We start from the raw sequence: 17,652 nt of genomic DNA on the forward strand, positions 1-17,652 counted from the left end.
GCGCATTGGCCTAACTAACATTCAAGATAAAACATTTCGCAAAAATTTTCAGTAAAACAAAAGTTTGAGGTAATTTTTATTTTGGGTTTAATTAGGTCACGTGATATTTTTGGCCATTAATATCGCATACAAATTTTTTGAAAAAAAATTAAAAATTTTAAATCGAAAAATATTTGTTGTGTTAGAACCGCACAGGTCCAATTACCGTGTTTACAAAATATTTTTCGAAAATATTAATATTCATAAAAGTTATGAAACTTTTATTAAAAATTTATGAAATCTCAAAACCTAAAATTTTATATTTAATAGGCGCACATTGGCCTAACTAACATTGAAGATAAAACATTTTGCAAAAATTTTGAGTAGAACAAAAGTTTGAGATAATTTTTATTTTGGGTTTAATTAGGTCACGTGATATTTTTGGCTAATGATATTGCATACAATTTTTTGAAAAAAAATAAAAAAATTTAAATCGAAAAATAATTGTTGTGTTAGAACCGCACAGGTCCAATTACCGTGTTTACAAAATATTTTTCGAAAATATTAATATTCATAAAAGTTATGAAACGTTTATTAAAAATTTATGAAATCTAAAAACCTAAAATTTTGTATTTTATTAGACGCGCATTGGCCTAACTAACATTCAAGATAAAACATTTCGCAAAAATTTTCAGTAAAACAAAAGTTTGAGGTAATTTTTATTTTGGGTTTAATTAGGTCACGTGATATTTTTGGCCATTAATATTGCATACAAATTTTTTGAAAAAAAATTAAAAATTTTAAATCGAAAAATTTTTGTTGTGTTAGAACCGCACAGGTCCAATTACCGTGTTTACAAAATATTTTTCGAAAATATTAATATTCATAAAAGTTATGAAACTTTTATTAAAAATTTATGAAATCTCAAAACCTAAAATTTTATATTTAATTAGGCGCACATTGGCCTAACTAACATTGAAGATAAAACATTTTGCAAAAATTTTGAGTAGAACAAAAGTTTGAGATAATTTTTATTTTGGGTTTAATTAGGTCACGTGATATTTTTGGCTAATGATATTGCATACAATTTTTTGAAAAAAAATAAAAAAATTTAAATCGAAAAATAATTGTTGTGTTAGAACCGCACAGGTCCAATTACCGTGTTTACAAAATATTAAAAAAAATATAGATATTCATAAAAGTTATGAAACTTTTATTAAAAAATTAGTGAAATCTCAAAACCTAAAATTTTGTATTTTACTAGACGCGCATTGGCCTAACTAACATTCAAGATAAAACATTTCGCGAAAAGTTTCAGTAAAACAAAAGTTTGTGGTAATTTTTATTTTGGGTTTAATTAGGTCACGTGATATTTTTGGCCAATGATATTGCATACAAATTTTTTGAAAAATAATTAAAAATTTTAAATCGAAAAATAATTGTTGTGTTAGAACCGCACAGGTCCAAATACCGTGTTCACAAAATATATTTCGAAAATATTAATATTCATAAAAGTTATGAAACTTTTATTAAAAATTTATGAAATCTCAAAACCTAAAATTTTGTATTTTATTAGACGCGCATTGGCCTAACTAACATTCAAGATAAAACATTTCGCAAAAATTTTCAGTAAAACAAAAGTTTGAGGTAATTTTTATTTTGGTTTTCATTAGGTCACGTGATATTTTTGGCCAATGATATTGCATACAAATTTTTTGAAAAAAAATTAAAAATTTTAAATCGAAAAATAATTGTTGTGTTAAAACCGCACAGGTCCAATTACCGTGTTTACAAAATATTTTTCAAAAAAAAAAAATATTCATAAAAGTTATGAAATTTTTATTAAAAATTTATGAAATCTCAAAACCTAAAATTTTGTATTTTACTGGACGCGCATTGGCCTAACTAACATTCAAGATAAAACATTTTGCAAAAATTTTGAGTAGAACAAAAGTTTGAGATAATTTTTATTCTGGGTTTAATTAGGTCACGTGATATTTTTGGCCAATGATATTGCATACAAATATTTTTAAAAAAAATTAAAAATTTTAAATCAAAAAATAATTGTTGTGTTAGAACCGCACAGGTCCAATTACCGCGTTTACAAAATATTTTTCGAAAATATTAATATTCATAAAAGTTATGAAATCTTTATTAAAAAATTATGAAATCTCAAAACCTAAAATTTTGTATTTTATTAGATGCGCATTGGCCTAACTAACATTCAAGATAAAACATTTCGCGAAAATTTTCAGTAAAACAAAAGTTTGAGGTAATTTTTATTTTGAGTTTAATTAGGTCAAAATGTCGCGCGAACAATTCAATGTACGCGAAATAAAAAAATGTTTTTTTGTTCTTTTAATTATTTTCAAAAATTTCTTTATCTTGAGCATTAGTTAAATGTTTTTTTGTTCTTTTAATTATTTTTAAAAATTTCTTTATCTTGAGCATTAGTTATTTCTTTATCTTGAGCATTAGTTATAATTTTTTTTTAAACTTTTTTCTAGTGTGCTAGGGTCACGTGATCATATGACCGGCCCTATGTACGCAAACTACAAAAAATTGGTTGATTATTTTGAGGAGTCTATGTTGGGAACCAAACCTCGGAACTCAGCACTAAGAGCTGTGGGCCTTTCGCACTGAGCTAACTGCCACGACCTTTCAATGATGCAAAATTGTATACATAGCTTAAGTAAGCACTTGTAATAATAAAAAAAACTAGATTTATTTGATAAATAAAATATGGTTTGAAAATATTTGATTATTTTTAACATAAATTTTTATAAATAAAAAAAGATATGCATAAAAATTAACTAAGAATATTACAAACCTTTGATTTTTAATAAACGAACAAGCATTTATATATATAATACAAACAAAAACTAATATTTAACCCAGTTTTAAGTTGGTGATATTGGGATATAAATTATAGTAAATTTTAAATTCTTAAAATTAATTTTTAATAAATAAACAAGCATTTAAATATGATAAATAAACGAAAATTATTTTTCTAATATGTTTTTTAGTTACTTATATTATAAAATACATCATACCAAATTTTTAATGCTTAATGTCGAACTTTAATTTTTAATGAACAAACCAGCATTTAAATATAAAAAACAAACAAGAATTATTTTTTAATTTATTTTCGAATTATAAATATTATAAGATAAAACCGACCAAAATTTAAAAACTTAATAACAATCTTTAAATTTAAATAAACAAACACCTATTAATTAGTAATTAGTGACAAAAATTAAATTCTTTTTTGAGTTACTAATATCATGATATACAATTGACAAAAATTTTAAATTAATAACAACCTTTAAATTTTAATAAACAAACACCTATTATTAAGTAATTAGTGATAAAAATTAAAATTTTAATTTATTTTTGAGTTAGTAATATCATAATATACAATTGACCAAGATTTAAAAAATTAATAACAACCTTTAAATTTTAATGAACAAACACTTATTAATTAGTAATTAGTGATAATTAAATGTCGTAAATAGGAGGTTTGCGATTCGTTGGGATAATAACAAACATACTAAAAATTTAGAACTTTTAGTTTTAAAGAACAAAAGTTCTCGTCTTTCAAAATTCTGACTAGAAAGAATAAAAACAACTAGATTTATTTGATAAATAAAATATGGTTCAAAATCATTAGATCATTTTTAAAATTAATCTCTATTAATAAATGAAGTTATGCATAAACATTACTTAATTATAAAATTCAACTGAATTAATAAATTAAATATTACGTATTCAAATTTTAGACTAAACATGTATTAAATTATTGGACTAAGGAAATTTTAGAACAAAATTATTTGACATGTTTTAAAATATTAATCTTTAGTTTTTTAATTAATTAACAAGTAATTAAATATACTTAACAAACAAAAATTAATTCTTTAACCCAGTTTTAATGTGTTGATATCACAATATACATTAGACAAAGTTTTAAATGCCTAAAATTGATTTTTGGTTTTTAATAAATAAACAAGCATTTAGATATAATAAACAAACAAAATTTATTTTTTAAATATTTTTTTAATTACTAATATTATGAAATACATTATACTAAAATTTAAATGCCTAATATCAAATTTTAATTTTTGATAAACAAACAAAAATTTAAATATAATAAATAAACAAATATTAAATTTTTAATCCATTTTCGAGTTATTAATATTATGATATATAACTGACCAAAATTAGAAAACCTAATAACGATCTCTAAATTCTAATAAACAAACACCTATTAATTACTAATTAATAATATTTAAATTATCAAAATAGGAGGATTAAAACACAATATGATAATAAACAACATACTAAAATTTTAAAAATTTATATACACAAAATCAAAAGTTATTCGATTTCAAAATTCGGATTAGTAAGAATAAAAATAAAAATGATAAATAAAATATGGTTCAAAATTATTTGATTATGTTTAGCATGAATTTTTATAAATAAAAAAAAATATGCATACACCTTAACTAAGAATATTACATATCTTTGATTTTTAATAAACAAACAAGCATTTAAATATATTATACAAATAAAATTAATTTTTCAACCCAGTTTTATGTTGGTAATATCAGGATATACATTATACTAAATTTTAAATTCCAAAAATTAATTTTTGATTTTTAATAAATAAACAAGCATTTAAATAAAATAAACAAACAAAAATTATTTTTTAAACATGTATTTTAATTACAAATATTATAAAATACATTATATTAAATTTTAAATGCCTAATATTAAACTTTTATTTTTAATAAACAAACAAGAATTTAAATATAATAAACAAACAATAATTAAATTTTTAATCCATTTTCGAGTTATTAATATTATGATATATAACTGACCAAAATTTGAAAACTTAATAACGATCTCTAAATTTTAATAAACAAACACCTATTAATTACTAATTAATAATACTTAAATTATTAAAATAGGAGGATTGAAACACAATATGATAATAAACAACATACTAAAATTTTAAAAATTTATATACACAAAATCAAAAGTTATTCGATTTCAAAATTCGGATTAGTAAGAATAAAAATAACTAGATTTATTTGATAAATAAAATATGGTTCGAAATTATTTGATTATTTTTGAAATACATAAAATTTTATAAATAAAAAATATATGCATAAACATTAACTAAGAATATTACATACCTTTGATTTTTAATTAACAAACCAGCATTTAATATAACAAACAAACAAGAATTATTTTTTAATTATCTTCAAATTTTAAATATAATTAGATATAACCGACTAAAATTGAAAAACCTAATATCAATCTTTAAATTTGAATAAACAAACACCCATTAATTAGTAATTAGTGATGAAAATTTTAATTTTAATTCATTTTTGAGTTAGTTATATCATGATATACAATTGACCAAGATTTAAAAAGTTAATAACAACCTTTAAATTTTAATAAACAAACACCTATTAATTAGTAATTAGTGATAAAAATTAAAATTTTAATTCGTTTTTGAGTTACTAATATCATGATATACAATTGACCAAAATTTAAAAAGTTAATAACAACCTTTAAATTATAATAAATAAACACCTATTAATTAGTAATTAGTGATAAAAATTAAAATTTTAATTCATTTTTGAGTTACCAATATCATGATATACAATTGACCAAGATTTAAAAAATTAATAACATCCTTTAAATTTTAATAAATAAACACTTATTAATTAATAATTAGTGATAATTAAATATTGTAAATAGGAGAATGAAAACATAATCTGATAATAAACAACATACTAAAATGTCAGATTTTTAAATTCTAAGGAACTAAAGATATCTTCTTTCAAAATTGGGACTAGAAAGAATAAAAATAATAATAATAATAAAAATAATGATAAATAAACGAAAATTATTTTTCTAATATGTTTTTTAATTACTTATATTATAAAATACACCATACCAAATTTTTAATGCTTAATATCGAACTTTAATTTTTAATGAACAAACCAGCATTTCAATAAAAAAAACAAACAAGAATTATTTTTTAATTCATTTTCGAATTATATATATTATAAGATAAAACCGACCAAAATTTAAAAACCCAATAACAATCTTTAACATTAAATAAACAAACACCTATTAATAAGTAATTAGTGACAAAAATTAAAATTTTATTCGTTTTTGAGTTACTAATATCATAATATACAATTGACAAAAATTTAAAAAATTAATAACAACCTTTAAATTTTAATAAACAAACACCTATTATTAAGTAATTAGTGATAAAAATTAAAATTCTAATTTATTTTTGAGTTAGTAATATCATAATATACAATTGACCAAGATTTAAAAAATTAATACCAACCTTTAAATTTTAATAAACAAACACCTATTAATTAGTAATTAGTGATAATTAAATGTAGTAAATAGGAGGTTTGCGATTCGTTGGGATAATAACAAACATACTAAAAATTTAGAACTTTTAGTTTTAAAGAACAAAAGTTATCGTCTTTCAAAATTCTGACTAGAAAGAATAAAAACAATAATAATAATAACTAGATTTATTTGATAAATAAAATATGGTTCGAAATTATTTGATTATTTTTAACATAAATTTCTATAAATAAAAAAAGATATGCATAAACATTAACTAAGAATATTACATATATTTGAATAAACAAACAAGCATTTATATATACTATACACACAAAACTAATATTTAACGCAGTTTTAAGTTGTTTATATCAGGATATAGATTATACCAAATTTTAAATTCCTAAAATTGATTTTTGATTTAAATTAAATAAACAAGCATTTAAATATGATAAACAATTGAAACTTATTTTTCAAATATGTTTTTCAACTACTTATATTTTAAAATACATTATACCAAATTTTTAATGCTTAATATCGGACTTTAACTTTTAATCAACAAACAAGCATTTAAATATAATAAACAAAAAGAATTAATTTTTTTTTCATTTTCAAGTTATAAATATTATAACATATAACTGACCAAAATTTAAAAATCTAAAAACAATCATTAAATTTAAATAAACAAACACCTATTATTAGTAATTAGTGTCAAAAATTAAAATTTTAATTTATTTTTGAGTTACTAATATCATAATATACAATTGACAAAAATTTAAAAAATTAACAACAACCTTTAAATTTTAATAAACAAACACCTATTAATTAGTAATTAGTGATAATTAAATGTCGTAAATAGGAGGTTTGCGATTCGTTGGGATAATAACAAACATACTAAAAATTTAGAACTTTTAGTTTTAAAGAACAAAAGTTATCGTCTTTCAAAATTCTGACTAGAAAGAATAAAAACAATAATAATAATAATAATAATAATAATAAATACACTGACAATAACAATATGTTTCGAAATCTAAGATTTCGAACCATAACTAGATTTATTTGATAAATAAAATATGGTTCGAAATCATTTCATTCTTTTTTATAAATATAATTTATTTAGTAGGTTTATTAATTAAATTATGAATTTAAATATGAACTTTTTTATATTTAAACCTAATTTTAACAAACGAACACGCATTCATTGATATTGTAATAGAAAAGTAAACTAAATTTAAAAGCAAAATACCGATCTTAATTTTTTAGTAATCAAACGAGTATTAAAATATAATAATAACAAAACAATTAAAAATACAAAATTTACACATTTTTGACTTATACTGTAACATTTTACTTAATTTTCAACCAATATTTTTTACTTTAATAGACAGCGAAAAGGACGATTTTTGACGGCGACCAGAACGCTATTAAATTATTCAAGCGTTAAACTCACACTGATTCGTTATTTTATAAAAAAAAAACTAAAATAATGATTAAACGATATTTAGCTAGAGTTAAATCTTCATTTTAAATAGCAACATACAAAATAATAATAACAACAACATATTAAAATTTCAGAAAATTTAATCGTTAAATTTTAATAATAAAATATATTAATTAGTAATTAGTGACATTTAAATGTCGTAAATAGGAGGTTTGCGATTCGTTGGGATAATAACAAACATACTAAAAATTTAGAACTTTTACTTTTAAAGAACAAAAGTTATCGTCTTTCAAAATTCTGACTAGAAAGAATAAAAACAATAAATACACTGACAATAACAATATGTTTCGAAATCTAAGATTTCGAACCATAATAATAATAATAATAATAACTAGATTTATTTGATAAATAAAATATGGTTCGAAACCGTTTGGTTTTTTTTTATAAATATAATTTATTTAGTAGGTTTATTAAATAAATTATAAATTTAAATATTAACTTTTTTTAATTTAAACCTAATTTTAACAAACGAACACGCATTCATTGATATTGTAATATAAAAGTAAACTAAATTTAAAAGCAAAATACCGATCTTAATTTTTGGTAATCAAACGAGTATTAAAATATAATAATAACAAAACAATTAAAAAAAAAATTTACACATTTTTTACTTATACTTGAACATTTTACTTAAGGCGACCAGAACGCTATTAAATTATTCAAGCGTTAAACTCACACTGATTCGTTATTTTATAAAAAAAAAAATAATTACACCTTAACTAAGAATATTACATATCTTTGATTTTTAATAAACAAACAAGCATTTATATATATTATACAAATAAAATTAATTTTTTAACCCAGTTTTATGTTGTTAATATCAAGATATACATTTTACTAAATTTTAAATTCCCAAAATTGATTTTCGATTTTTAATAAATAAACAAGCATTTAAATAAAATAAACAAACAAAAATTATTTTTTAAACTTGTATTTTAATTACTAATATCATAAAATACATTATATTAAATTTTAAATGCTTAATATCAAACTTTAATTTTTAATAAACAAACAAGAATTTAAATATAATAAACAAACAAAAATTAAATTTTTAATCCATTTTCGAGTTATTAATATTATGATATATAACTGACCAAAATTTGAAAACTTAATAATGATCTCTAAATTTTAATAAACAAACACCTATTAATTACTAATTAATAATATTTAAATTATCAAAATAGGAGGATTGAAACACAATATGATAATCAACAACATACTAAAATTTTAAAAATTTATATACACAAAATCAAAAGTTATTCGATTTCAAAATTTGGATTAGTAAGAATAAAAATAACTAGATTTATTTGATAAATAAAATATGGTTCGAAATTATTTGATTATGTTTAGCATAAATTTTTATAAATAAAAAAAAATATGCATACACCTTAACAAAGAATATTACATATCTTTGATTTTTAATAAACAAACAAGCATTTAAATATATTATACAAATAAAATTAATTTTTCAACCCAGTTTTATGTTGTTAATATCAGGATATACATTATACTAAATTTTAAAATCCAAAAATTAATTTTTGATTTTTAATAAATAAACAAGCATTTAAATAAAATAAACAACCAAAAATTATTTTTTAAACATGTCTTTTAATTACAAATATTATAAAATACATTATATTAAATTTTAAATGCCTAATATCAAACTTTTATTTTTAATAAACAAACAAGAATTTAAATATAATAAACAAACAAAAATTAAATTTTTAATCCATTTTCGAGTTATTAACATTATGATATATAACTGACCAAAATTTGAAAACTTAATAACGATCTCTAAATTTTAATAAACAAACACCTATTAATTACTAATTAATAATACTTAAATTATCAAAATAGGAGGATTGAAACACATTATGATAATAAACAACATACTAAAATTTTAAAAATTTATATACACAAAATCAAAAGTTATTCGATTTCAAAATTCGGATTAGTAAGAATAAAAATAATAATAAATATATGGACAATAACAATATGTTTCGAAATCTAAGATTTCGAACCATAATAATAAATATACGGACAATAACAATATGTTTCGAAATCTAAAATTTCGAACCATAATAAGTATAATGACAATAACAATATGTTTCGAAATCTAAGATTTCGAACCATAATAATAATAAATATACGGACAATAACAATATGTTTCGAAATCTAAGATTTCGAACCATAATAAATATACGGGCAACAACAATATGTTTCGAAATCTAAGAGTTCGAACCATAATAATAATAACTAGATTTATTTGATAAATAAAATATGGTTCGAAATTATTTGATTATTTTTAACATAAAATTTTATAAATAAAAAATATATGCATAAACATTAACTAAGAATATTACATACCTTTGATTTTGAATTAACAAACCAGCATTTAATATAACAAACAAACAAAAATTATTTTTTAATTATCTTCAAATTTTAAATATAATAAAATATAACCGACCAAAATTTAAAAACCTAATATCAATCTTTAAATTTGAATAAACAAACACCCATTAACTAGTAATTAGTGATGAAAATTTTAATTTTAATTCATTTTTGAGTTAGTAATATCATGATATACAATTGACCAAGATTTAAAAAGTTAATAACCACCCTTAAATTTTAATAAACAAACACCTATTAATTAGTAATTAGTGATAAAAATTAAAATTTTAATTCGTTTTTGAGTTACTGATATCATGATATACAATTGACCAAAATTTAAAAAAGTAATAACTACCTTTAAATTATAATAAATAAACACCTACCATAAATACACTGACAATAACAATATGTTTCGAAATCTAAGATTTCGAACCATAATAATAATAAATATAATGACAATAACAATATGTTTCAAAATCTAAGGTTTCGAACCATAAAAAAAATAATAATAAGTATAATGACAATAACAATATGTTTCGAAATCTAAGATTTCGAACCATAATGAATGCGTGTTTGTTAAAATTAGGTTTAAATATAAAAAAGTTCATATTTAAATTTATAATTTAATTAATAAACCTACTAAATAAATTATATTTATAAAAAAGAATCAAACGATTTCGAACCATATTTTATTTATCAAATAAATCTAGTTTTAGTTTTGCAATTTCGTAATTTTTTAATAAAAGTGTCATAACTGTTATGGGTATCAATATTTATATAAATATTTGGTGCATACGTTAAGTTAATAAGCTTTTGTTTTTTTCAAGAAATCGTTATTTTTTTTAAATTTTTTATATATTAATTTTGGACGAAAAAGAGTCACGTGTACCAGTTATACATAGAATATGAATTAGCTTAAGATTTTTTTGGGTTTTTTTCCATTTTTTGTACACTTTTCAGAAAAGTGTCCAGACTGTGACACTGTCATCTATAAACTGCATAGTATGCGGCACATACTAACCCCGACCTACCATGCTGCAAGTTATATTAAACAAGAAAAAAAAGTCGCAGAAAAAAAAGTCGCACCAAACAAATGATAGTTAATGTTTTTCCCTTGTAGAACTATACACGCAAATCAATTGGTAAAAACAGACAACATAATGATTTGGATCATGTTAACGCTAAAACTTATCACAATGTTGGCTAATCAATCAACTTTTTTTTTCTTTTTTTCGTTTTTTTTGGTTCAGTCCTTTCAATCAATTCGGTATATTGCAATTACGCAGAAAATAACACGATAAATAAACTCGTATAACCTATAAATCAATAACAAAAATATATTTGTACCAAACTTTAAAGAAAAAATAATCCGAACGAGTATAATTGCAAATCGTGTAACTAACATAAGGTACCATAGAATTTTACGCAAGCCCACAGTTGTCACTGAATACTTAATGTTTGACGTTAATTTGAAATAGATCTAAATATAAGAATTAAACTAGAGGTAAAATTAAATAATACAAAAATATTTGGATATAAAGCGATTTGTCAAATGTAAATTTGAATGAAAAAAAAATATGAATTTTAGAACTTTAGAAGAAAAATTAAAAAAGTATATATATGTTGACTAACAAAAATAAATACATTTCTTAAAGCACTGCTGCACCAAAACTAATATTATTTTTTAATATACAAATAAACTAAAATTTTAAAATGTTGTTTTTATACTAAAATTTAAAAATGTTGTTTTTGTATGAACAAAATTAATCTAAAATTTAAAGCAGACCAAAATTTAACATAAACCGAATTAAAGGAAATAAGCAAAAATTATTTTAAATAACCCCAAGAAACTACCTTTGTATAAACAGAGAAAGTAAAATTAAACAAAAAAAGTAATAATTTAAATATATAAAGATTTTACTTCACAGAAATAGGTATTGTTTCTAACATGCATAATTTGTTCTGAACAAAAAGGTACCAAAAGAAAATTAAATTAACTTTGTAACTATGAATAATTATTGAGTATTTTAAGGAGTATACTGCACAAAGAAATAACTGCAAAGTTTGACTTTTAAGCCAAATATCTAAAAGATATCACCATCACCAAGCAAATCTATTTAAAAGTTCAAGCCCAAAATCAACACCTCAAACCTACCCAGATGTCACATTTCCACAAGAAACAACCTCGTTGTTATTATTATTATTCAGAAAATCTCCTTCTCTAAAGGGCACAGGACTTGATTTACCTCTTTTTGGTGTCTCAAAAACCCCATTTGCTTGAGCCCCTGAAGGTGAAGTGGTGAACACTGGGTTAAATGGTGAAGTTGGGGTTGGAGTCGAGGAGTTAAGACGATATGTTAGCTCTTCAATTTTACGTTCTTGCGATGAGGAGTTATTTCTTTGTTCATCCAAAGATCGACGCATTTTTATGTTTTCACGTTGAAGAGCTCTAAAAATTAAAGTAACGACTTTTTTACTTCGATCAATTACCAAAAAAATATCAAAATCCCAAAAATATATATGCATATATATTTTTTTTTGATTTGTTAGGCTACATTTTTTAAATTCACCTATTTTCATTACTCTTCGCATGTAATTGAGATTGCAGGTCTTCAATTTTTTGTAACTGTTGAGAGTTAAAATCTTCAAGAGTTTTAATGTCTTGCATCCGAGATGTTGATTTAGCCAACTACAAATAAAAACTCCTATTTACTAATCTACAAAAAAACTTGTAAAATGTTTAAAAAAATGAAACCTAAATAATTAATGATTAACAAGTATTATCAAATATTGTAACCTCTTGTTTAAGCTTATGAGATTCTGTCTCTCTCATCGCCAAAACTTCTCTCAAACTTCGACTTTCTGCATTGGCATTGTGATATCTCTCTTCATGAGCCTTAAATTAAAACAATAAAATAAATAAAATATATTCAGTTAACAGAACTTTAGCAAGCACAGGTACGAAATAAAAATAATTCACAAAACAAGAAGAAAATTACATGTTTTAAGTTTTAACTCTATTTGTCAACTTTTTAAGCACCGCTAACTTAGTATAACAGGTTTTTGTCTGTAATAAGCACTTAAAAAATTATAGGTTTTGTTATACGAAAAAGAAACAAAGTCAACTTTAATAGCTACACCAAAGGTTCTATGGTAACTTGAAACCAAGGAGAATAATAGCCTATTTTTGTACTTGTAATTCTTGTTTAACTCGTTGATTAAATGATGTTTTAAGTTCCTCAATCTCCCCACATTTCAGTTCTACCTCAATTTTCCATTCCTCCTGATTAGATTCATGTTCAAGACTAAGATCTAAAACCAAAAATTAATAATTTAATAAAAAGATATTTTTAAACACTATTTTGTTCAAGTTTACCTTCTAATTCCAATGAATGCGCTTCTTTTATTTCATTTATCTTTGTAACATTCTTTTTCCTCTGCAAGGAAAAAACTTGAATTTATTTTAGTATTTTCTTGTGTGTATGCTTATAAATAAAAAAATGTTCAAGATTTTTTTACCTCATTTTCCAAAGTGTCCATTACTTCATTTAGCTTAAAACCTAATTCTTTATTAATGTTGGTTTCTTTATTGACTATTGACTGCAGTTGTTCTAAAATGTTTATCAAATATATGTATTATAAATTAGCTTGCATATACAAACGTCAAAAAACTTTATTAAAAAAAATTGTAAACACCATATTTTACCAATTGTTTCATTGTTTTTAACAGCAACTTGTTCCAGTTGTTGTTTTTGTTGTGACAATTTTGGCGCAGAGAGTCCGTAAATCTAGGAAATAAAACATTTCAAATGAAAAACATTTCAAAAAAATTGCATTTAAGTTACCATATTATTTGTAAAATAAATTAAAAAATAAATGTATATTGCTTACCTTATTAACAACATAATCTAACAGTGTTGCAAAGGCAACTGTGCATTTTGCATTGTCATCCAATTTCTTTGCATAATCTTTTCAAAACATATAATTAAGTTATTTTTTGTAAAACTGGTATAGTGTGTAAAACAAATTATTTAACCCAAATAATATAATTTTAATTATGTTTATTTTTTTAAACTTTTGTCCACTAGTTCAAGCCTTAATAATTATTTACCCGTTTTAAAATAAAAAATTACACCATATCTACCTTTTTTTAATAATTCTAATTTTGATTCTTTAGGCTTAGGTTTAGAAATATTAGCGGATGTTCTTAATCTTGTTGTTGTACTTGGAACCGGAACAGAAGTTTGTCTGCTAGTTGTTGATGAAAGTCCATATCGGTTTATAGTTCCTAAAAAGTACCAAAAAAATATTTTAGCTTATTAATTAGTTAAAAAAATGTTATTTTCTTTATTTTTTTATTAATTTTTGTGTAGCCTACTGCAACATTATAAAATGTTTTACCTCGCTTGTTGGTAACGGAAGTTTCCACTTTAGATTGTTTAAGGGTTGGGGCATTAGGTCGTGAAGAATTGTTAGTTGAGGTTGAGTTAATACCATACCTGGTTGGTGTTAATGAACCTGATCAGATTTAAAATAAAAATATAATTTTTTAAATTTAAACACAACATTCTCTAAAAGCAAAAGCCGTAATCAATAAGTTAAAAAGATCACTTGTTCAAGGTAGATAGGCTAACAACATTTAACAATTATCAAAAGAATGCATGTACAGTACAGTTGGTTTACTTTGTTTATTTAAGCCAAAATGATTTATGAGGTTATAATATATGCCTATAAATATTTGATGTGTATTTTAAAATAAAAAAAAACTATAAAAAAGAGATAGATGTATATATATAACATAGGTATTTGTTAAAATTAATACCTTTTCCATTTGTCAAAGAGGTAATGCGGGAAGGGGTTGGAGAATATGATCGGGTTTTTGAAGATGCACATCCCAATCTATCTGCCGTCAATCTATTCACTATAAAAAATTTTTAAAAAAATAATATTGATAATATAAATATAATTTTAACAAAATTATGGGGAACTGAAAAAGTATAAATTGTTAAATAAAAACACATAATAATTAACTTAAAATAAAATAATACAAATATGTGTATTTTTTTCTCTTATATATACCATTTAATGTTATACCTACAGGCATAATAAAACTAATTGGCATGCTGAGTAAAAGGTTATTCAAATAATCTCAAGGTTGGTGGGTTATTTAAAATACCCCAAGGAACAATTTAGTCTAGGTAAATTATTACTTACAGCTATCATTACCAGCAAATTTTTCAAAATGCAATATAAGCTCATAAGTCTTATTATGTTGCATTATTACCAGATTAAAATACAAAACTTATTTGAAAAATTGAATTAAAAGAAAATTAATCAACATTAGTTCACTAAAAAAAATATTATCAAACTTAAATAAATAAATAAAAAATTTTATGTAGGATATATTGCTACAAAAAGTGCCTCATAAAATAATCTATTTGCCCATTGGCAACTAATTTTTTTAAGTGAACCATCAACTTTAAGTTTAAAGCCTTCTTTAAAGTTTTTATTATTATATGACACACATTACAAACAAATAAACCAGTTTTTCTACCTTTTTCTGAAAATATATTTCTGTTTAAAATTACACCTATAAAATTTTAAATACGAAAATAAATAAAGTTTAAATTCCATTATAATATTTTTAAAAGCGACCTTCTTCTAAAATACAATGCATTGGTATAAATTACAGTAGCCTTAATATGTTTCATTGTTTAGTTTAGTGCTTTGTGCACTCTACTTTTTAGTAATAACAAAACAAACACAATACCTTGGCTTAAAATAACAATCGACGATTCAAAGAATGTAAATACAACTTTTTAAAGAACAAATATTTTACTAAATGTTCAAGTCAAGAAAGCAAACACCTTTATTTACATTCATGAATAGAACAACGAATAGTCAAAAGAATTTAAATGGCCTTTAAAGAAAGACTACTACATATTGTTTGTTGTGCGTGCCACGTGTAAAAAGGCTTGAAAGCAGGAAAAAAATTAATTGTTTTTGCACTAGAGAAAATATTTAAGTTTGGGTCAACACACTTATAAATTTTAAAATGTGAAAGGTAGTAAGTAAATATTGTAAAAATATTAAACAGTTGTAGCCTATATATTTTGTCAGTTATATTTTTATTTAAATTTACTAAAATATTTAAAATAAATATCAAAATAGCTTAGTTTTTCAAAGAATTTAGTAAAAAATAAAATATTTAGCAAAGAAATTATGTAAGATTTCCATTTATTATATATTGTACCAAATTACAAATAGATAAAAAATAGTCATAGATAAAACTTATTCCTTGAATATATTTTAAATTATTTATGGTTTAGGCATGCAAATAGTATAATACAGTACAAATTAATAAGAATAATATTTATTAAATACCTTTCACAGCATATAGAGGTTTTCGCTTAGTTGGACTAACAACATTGCTTTTTACATTGGCTGGTTGTTTTAATCTTGGCGGAGTTTTTTTAGCTAAAAAAATAAAAGTTTATTAAGTATTTACTTTTGCTTATAACTATTTTTTATCTACACACATTTTTTACCTGCAGCTGGGATTGTTTTTTCCGATAAAGGCTTTCGGTGAGTATTGGCAGATAAATTATACATATCATATTACAAAATACAAAATTTATTGATTCTCAATTTCACTCAAAGTGAAATTTATACACATTAAGAAAACTTAAAATTGTATATACCTATTTCTGTTTCTAAAACAAATTTTTAACTGACAATTACGAATATATATGTGAAATTTTTATGTTATTATATTTTAAATTTGATAAAGTTAGTTTAGTATTCATCGTCTGACCATACTCTACTGAGCTACCTAAACAAAAACAGGCAGACAGGCGGGGTGACAGTGTGAGATCAATATTTAAACAATAAAATTAATAATTATAAAACCTAGGCATAGATTTTTGTCATTTTAGTATTTGATTGACCTTGCATGCCTGTAGCGCTTCAGCCTGTCCCAATGTCAAAGTACTTAGTTAATAAGTCATTAGTATTTAACCTATCACTTACTAACAGATTAACTGTCCAACTAACTTACATAAGTTATTTTTAGATAGATGATTTAAATAGTTGATGTCTAAACACCCCCTGCTTTAAACCATTAAGAAACACCGCCGTTTTACTAAACTAAATTAGAGCTAATTTTTCAGGAAATCTAGTTGCTATGTTGTGCGCAATCAGCAAATAGTAAAACATCAACAAACCATTTACACACAACACAAGATTGTAACTTCGATGAGATGCTGTTTACTGTGTCATGGCTTACTTGTCCAAAATAGTTAACACACTTGCTCGATCACTAAAAATACCTTAATTTGCTAACTAATTAAACAAGTTTATGTTTTACATTTTTTTCAAACTTTCGACCTGTTGATTTAATTGAA

The 17,652-nt window shown here is 22.2% G+C and overlaps 1 protein-coding gene across 1 annotated transcript; it reads right to left on the reverse strand.

Moving 5' to 3' along the window:
- Positions 1 to 11,470: 11,470 nt before the first annotated feature.
- On the reverse strand, positions 11,471 to 16,952 carry LOC145759476 (uncharacterized). Its single transcript, XM_082573315.1, has 13 exons — positions 16,798 to 16,952; positions 16,634 to 16,726; positions 15,072 to 15,170; positions 14,651 to 14,767; positions 14,394 to 14,537; positions 14,141 to 14,217; positions 13,956 to 14,037; positions 13,769 to 13,860; positions 13,626 to 13,686; positions 13,443 to 13,561; positions 13,047 to 13,145; positions 12,820 to 12,938; positions 11,471 to 12,698 (listed from the first exon to the last, which is right to left on the reverse strand). The coding sequence occupies exons 1-13, from the start codon at positions 16,859 to 16,861 to the stop codon at positions 12,401 to 12,403; spliced, it is 1,464 nt and encodes a 487-aa protein (XP_082429441.1). The 5' UTR covers positions 16,862 to 16,952; the 3' UTR covers positions 11,471 to 12,400.
- Between the last annotated feature and the right edge of the window lie 700 nt (positions 16,953 to 17,652).

This window comes from Corella eumyota, chromosome 1 (genome assembly GCF_963082875.1).
Source record: "Corella eumyota chromosome 1, kaCorEumy4.1, whole genome shotgun sequence".
NCBI lineage: Eukaryota > Metazoa > Chordata > Ascidiacea > Phlebobranchia > Corellidae > Corella > Corella eumyota.